The sequence below is a fragment of the Neophocaena asiaeorientalis genome, unplaced genomic scaffold (genome assembly GCF_003031525.2).
Source record: "Neophocaena asiaeorientalis asiaeorientalis breed wild unplaced genomic scaffold, Neophocaena_asiaeorientalis_V1.1 scaffold629, whole genome shotgun sequence".
NCBI lineage: Eukaryota > Metazoa > Chordata > Mammalia > Artiodactyla > Phocoenidae > Neophocaena > Neophocaena asiaeorientalis.
This window is the reverse complement of record NW_020175468.1, coordinates 6389471-6395122: the sequence shown is the minus strand read 5'-3', so window position 1 is coordinate 6395122 and position 5652 is coordinate 6389471. Positions and strand designations below refer to the sequence as shown.

General features: G+C 63.7%; 1 protein-coding gene and 1 long non-coding RNA gene across 2 annotated transcripts in view; both read left to right on the top strand.

Moving 5' to 3' along the window:
* Positions 1-998, top strand: part of LOC112415527 (uncharacterized) — a 31166-nt gene extending 30168 nt beyond the window's left edge. The window contains exons 2-3 of the long non-coding RNA XR_003006323.1: positions 723-802; positions 915-998. This is a non-coding gene — a long non-coding RNA (uncharacterized LOC112415527). The remainder of the gene's footprint in view (positions 1-722; positions 803-914) is intronic.
* Positions 999-2978: 1980 nt separating this feature from the next.
* ERFL (ETS repressor factor like) lies at positions 2979-5631 on the top strand. Its single transcript, XM_024768296.1, has 5 exons — positions 2979-3023; positions 3411-3520; positions 3929-4124; positions 4232-4349; positions 4834-5631. Exons 1-5 carry the CDS (start codon positions 2979-2981, stop codon positions 5277-5279), a joined length of 915 nt encoding a protein of 304 aa, XP_024624064.1. The 3' UTR covers positions 5280-5631.
* Positions 5632-5652: the final 21 nt, after the last annotated feature.

The window sequence follows — 5652 nt, the reverse complement described above, 5'->3', positions numbered from 1 at the left end:
AAGGAGGGGCCTCTGCGGGAGCACTTATGCGGGCGCTGGGGGCCCGCTCTGCGGGGTGGGGAGGCGGAGGGCAGGGCGGGCAGGGGCTGGGCCTGCCCCTCCCAGCCTGTCGTCGGGACAGCCACCCGCCCGGTGCTGGCCGGCTCTGGGCCGACAGATGAGAGCTCCGGGCAGCGTGGGAGCTGGATGCAGCAGCCCAGGGGTCAGCCGGGAGGGGCGGGGTGGGGCCAGGAGGTTGGCAGTGGGAGAGACTTGGGGCAGCCACAGAGAGAGACAGAGGGAGACCCAGAGACGCAGAGATGGACCCTGAGAGGTCTGGCGAGAGGCGAGGGATGGAGAGACCGCGGCAGAGACGGTGCGGGGTGGGCGGGCGGCGGGAGCCAGCGAGTGTGAGTGAGTGAGTGAGTGAGGAGCAAGGAGGGAGGCTGGGAGCCCCTGGTTCATAATGGGGCGCAGAGGAAGGGGAGGCTGCCGGGAGGACTGGCTGGGAGGGAAGGACAGGGCACAGGGCCGGGAGAGGGACCGGGAGCCCGGGGGACCAGCAGGCAGAGGGGTGCCCGCTGGAGGAGACAGGCGGGGCGGGATGTAGGGGGCAAGGGCCGCGGGCACCAGGCTGGCTGGGACCTGGGTGGAGGGGCAGTGCCAGCCCCCATGACCCCCATCTGTCTCTCCCGCCTGCTCCATCCCGTCCTCATCCGTCTGTCTGTCTGGCCTCTCTGCAGGGCCAGCTCCACCATGGACTGTAGCTGCGTCTCCGACCTTCTCTTCGCCCCGCCTGCCCTGCCGGCTCTCTGGACCCCTGGTAACTGGCCTGGACCTCCCCCACCCCTTCCCCAGCCCTCGGGCCTTCCCAGCAAGCCGGCCCCGCCTTTCTGCATCTCTCACTGTCTTCCTTCCACCTCCCCGGGTCTTAGTCAGAGTCGCCTGAATCCAACCCCTTCCTGAAAAACTTGGCTAAAAACTTCACAGCTAGATGTCCCTGCCACCTGCCTGCTGGGACGCAAGCGTCTTTTGGATGGCAGGTGAGGTGTGGAGGTTGGAGAGGGACAAGGAACCTGGGGCCTGAGGACCTGGGGTCTCGGCCGGCTGCAGTCTGGTCCCACCCAGGACCTGCGGTCAAAGAGAAGCAGGGAGACTGGAGAGAGGTGGGCACGGATGGGGCAGGGACGGGGACGAGAGGGGGCACTAGGCTAGGCGCTGGTGGAGGAGTGGACAGACTGGATGACCCAGGCAGGGGGACATGGAGACGTGGCCAAACCAGCCGGAGCCTGGGAAAGAGGACGGCTTTCTTGGAAGTGGATCACCAGAGCGGGGATGTGGGCGCACCCCACAATGAGAGAGACAGAGAGAGACAGAGAGAGACAGAGAGAGAGAGAGAGAGAGAGAGAGAGAGGAGAGAGGAGAGAGAGAGAGAGAGAGAGAGAGAGAGAGAGACATGAGACTTGGTGCCTGGTTATTTGGGGTCTTGGAGTGTGTCTCTGTGTCACCCTTCAGTGTTTCCGGAAGAAGGGGTCACACTGGAAAAGTGTGCGTTCGTCTCTTTGTTGAGCTGGTGTGCCTGCTTGTCTGTGTACCTCCGAGGCTACCCGAGTGTCTCTGGGCTGGACGTGTTGTGTGTCTTTGGGACTTTGAGTGGCTACATTTCAGGGTTGGGGGTGTCTGCCAGCTCGCCGCCATGTGTGTTCCTGCCTCGGTGGCTGAAGAGCCTCGGACCGCTTTTGCGGTGTGTGGCACTCCGAACCGAGTGGACGGCTAATCTTGGTGCATTTCGGGCTGCGGGGCTGGGTGCTCCCCAGGCCTCTGTGTTGGGGGCTGTGTCTGTGTTTGGGGTGTGTGGAGGTGGTTCTTGCATCTGTGTGTCACTGAGTGTAGCTGGATACTGGGGGCTGTGTGTCTTGATGTGTGTGTGTGTCTTGACGTGTATGTGTCTGTGTGCCGAGGTTGCAGGTCCTCCCTCTTGTTGTGTGTGCGTGTTGGCATGTACAGCACATCCCAGGACGTGCGCTGGACAGGTAGCGTTCCGGGCTGCGCTGTGTGTCTACGTGTGTGGCAGTTGTGTGTTGTCACCTTTGGGGTCGTGTGGGTGTGTCTGTGATACAGCCACTTCCCCCCGGGATGTGTTCTGGGTGTGGAATGGGCCAGAGGCCGCGTGTCCCTGTTTTCTTAGGTGAGAAAGACCCCAGATGGAGTTGAGAGAAAAATTCTCCCTTCAGGGAGGAAACTACCTGGCCTTCTCCAGCCTCAGGCAGGGAGGCAGTATTTCCCATTTTTAGATACCAGGCAGCCTTGATGCGACCCCGCTCCTCCTTGCCTCCCATCCCTGAAATTCTGATAAGCCAGAGAGGGCAAGGAACTGCCCGGGACCACACAGCAAGTGGATACAGATGGTCTGCCGGCTCGGAGTCCCCTCCCTCACCAGCCTCCTTCCTTTTCCTGCATGGTTGTCACCTTCTTATAGGCTGATTATGCCTCCTGTTTTCATGCCTGGTTCTGGGGTCTCTGAGGAGGGGGAAGGGGACAGAGGGTGTGGCATCGGAGAAGCAGGACTCAGGGCCTGGGGCCTTGTGGATGGGAGGTGAGATTTAGGGGTGGGCAAGCCCCTCCTGTCTCCACCTAGCATCTGGGTGTCTGGACATGGGGCGCAGGACGCCCACCTGAGCGTGAGACATACAGCACTGAGCTGTGGGTGTTAAGAGTTGGGTGCCTGTGGGGCTGGGGGTTGGGAGGCTGTTCTACTGTCATGGTGTCACCCAGGGTGTGCCTGTCAGGTTGACACACGCGTCTTGATGCCGCACTCACTGTCTCCACCACAGTGTTTCATTTGGGCCTTTGGGGTCCTGCGTGTCTCTCATCACAGTCCTGCTGTTAGTGGATCCCAGTGCTGAGGGGCCTGAGATGTGCTGTTGCGTGTGTTGGGACGGGTGTTGCGACGGGTATCCGGTGTGTCTGCCTTGGTGGCACATGGTGGGTGGTGTGTCATGCCCCAGCAGGAGTGTGGCACTCTGGTGCACCTGTGTCCCATGGTACAGCTGGGGGTCCCTCGAGGGTGAGTGGACGTCTGTGAGATAGGCTGTGTGCTGTGGGCATCCGCAGACACTCACTGCTCTCAGACCAATGCAGCATGGATGCAGGGAGGGGACACAGGGACGTGAAAGATATAAATTCACGGACAGGTGCAGAGACACACATGTACACAGGCCCAGCCTGGACGTGCCAGGGTGAGGTCAGCTGGGGCTGTAAGGGGGAGGGAAGTTCGGGGAGAGACGGACAGGAGACACGGAGGGACGGGGGAACAGCAGGAATCAGGGTCTCTCCGACCAGAGCCCTCCGGGGGCAGGGCCAGCCTGGGGGGCTGTGGGGAGAATGCTGTGGAGGGCGTGCCCTTCCCTGCAAGCCCCTCCCAGTTCTAGGGGGACTACGGGGAATTCGTCATCAAGGACCCCGACGAGGTGGCTCGGCTCTGGGGCATCCGAAAGTGCAAGCCCCACATGAATTATGACAAGCTGAGCCGGGCCCTGCGGTGAGGAGGGGCTGGGGGCAGGGACTCCCACTCCCACCTCGCCCCTCTCCCCTCACTGCCCCTCTGGGCCCCTGCCCCCTGGGGGCTTTCCCTCAGCTTCCTGGGGCAGAATCCTGTGGGATCCCAGCACACAGGGCTCTGCATGTGTAGCTACTGTAAGTACCTACTTGTGAGTGAAAGGAAGGCACGAAGGAAGGACCGGAGCCCTGGGCTTTGGAGCCACACAGGCCAGGATCCCAGCCCCTGCCTCACCCCTTCCTTGCCCTGTGACCTTGGCCAAAGGATTTCTGCGAGCCTCAGTTTCCCCAAGTTGTTGTGCTCTGTGCTGGGCACAGAGCACGTGTTAGGGGCTCTGCCTCCACCCCCCTGGGTCCCGCCCCCGCATCAGCGCCCTCCTTCTGCCCACAGCTACTACTACAACAAGCGGATTCTCCACAAGACCAAAGGGAAGAGGTTCACCTACAAGTTCAACTTCAGCAAAGTTGTGCTTGTCAATTACCCACTGTTGGACGTGGCAGCCGCCACCACGGGCTCTCCACTCTTGCTGACCCCTGGTCCCTTTGGGGGAGCCCCTGGGCCAGATGCTCCTCCCCTCACCCCCGAGGTGAGTTAGGATCCTGGGATCCCAGAGCGAGGTGCTTAGTGCCATGAACCCCCTGGGGAGGGGGCAACCAGTCTGAGTGGCACCCACTCCCCCCGCCCCCTCTCCAGACCCTGCAGACCCTGTTCTCTGCCCCACGCCTGGGAGAGCCGGTGGCCCGGGCACCCCTGTTCACCCCCGAGACAGACAAACTGCGTCTGGACAGCCCTTTCCCGTTCCTGGGCTCTGGTAAGGGCCTGGGGTCCAGGCGTGCCGGGGAGGGCTGTGTGAGGGCAAAGATGGGGGAGGAGACAGGATGCAGGAAGGAGGCTCCAGGCGAGGCTGTGTGTGTGTGTGTGCGCGCGCGCGTGTGTGTGCGCACACATGTCGAGGCTCTGTGTGTGTGTACGTGTGCGTGTGTGCACGGGTGTTTAGAAGTCGGAGGATGCGAGGTGAGGCAGGGGAGGAGGGAAGCTGGAAAGGGGGACAGGCCGAGAGAAGGGTTTTCTGGGGGCGCTATATGAATGGGAGACAGGTGGGGAGGTAGAGATGGGGGGAAGCCACGTGAGGGTGGGGAGATCCCGTGTGGGAGGACAATGGGAGAATTGGGTGGAATATGGCAGGGAGGTGGCACCCTTTACTAAGGCCCCGGCAGCCGGCCCCGGCAGCCAGCCCCGATAGTGGGGCAGAGAGGCCCAGCCTGAACGCCACCCCCGTTCCGCCACCCCACCAGGTGCCACCGGCTATTCCAAGCCCCCCGGCCTGCTGGGTCCCTTCGGCCGCGCCTTCCCAGAGCACCCCTGGAACTTTAGCCCGTACCTCACCGGCCCCTTCCCCAAGCTGCCCCCGCCTCTCTACCCCCCCCACTTCTACCCCAACCCTCTGGCCAGTTCCCTGGGCCACCTGCCCTCAGCAGGGGCAGGGGGAAGCCCCACCGCTGCGCCCCTGCTGGCTGCCGCCGCGGAGGGCCTGGGCCCCGAGCGCCCCTCGGGCCTGGCAGCAGCCCCTCGCCTGGCACTGCCGAGGGCTGGGGGCCCAGAGGCCGCGCTGGGGGGGAAGGACAGCGACTCGGAGCTGGAGATTACCGATGTCAGCGGCTGCAGCTCTGACAGCGAGGGAGAGGAGGGCCTCCCCGTGCCCTCCAAGGCCAAGGCGGGCAAAGGGGGTGTCGGCAGCTGAGCCCGGGTGATGGATTCTGCCAGGGCGGGGACCAGGGTGGCCGCTCGCACAGCCTCTTCTGTTGTCTGGTCTGCTCTCGATGTCCTGCCTGAGGCCGGGGAACAGCCTTCGGCCCCTCCCAGGCCCAGGCCCACGGCGGCCCCAGTCTTCTTCCCCAGCCCCAGACTGGGGGGTCTCACCTCCCCCTCCAGAGAGGGGAGGGGACACGATGGCCTCCCGCTTCCTCCCCAGGCTCCAGTTTGAGGGGGTCCCCGCCTGGCCCACTCCCAAAGTGCAATACGGCGCCCAGCCTTCCCTGCCCACCTGTCCCTGTGCTGTGACCTAAGTGTTTGTGCGGCCGTGTCTCCCCCTGTGCCGGCCCCAGTCCTGCAGC

Bases quoted from the DNA above. Each gene is read 5' to 3' on its own strand.
- ERFL (XM_024768296.1), top strand. From the start codon at position 2,979: ATGCCCCAGCAGGAGTGTGGCACTCTGGTGCACCTGTGTCCCATG. The intron at 3,024-3,410 runs GTACAGCTGGGG...TCCCAGTTCTAG, and splicing joins TGGTGCACCTGTGTCCCATG to GGGGACTACGGGGAATTCGT. The intron at 4,350-4,833 runs GTAAGGGCCTGG...CCACCCCACCAG, and splicing joins TTTCCCGTTCCTGGGCTCTG to GTGCCACCGGCTATTCCAAG.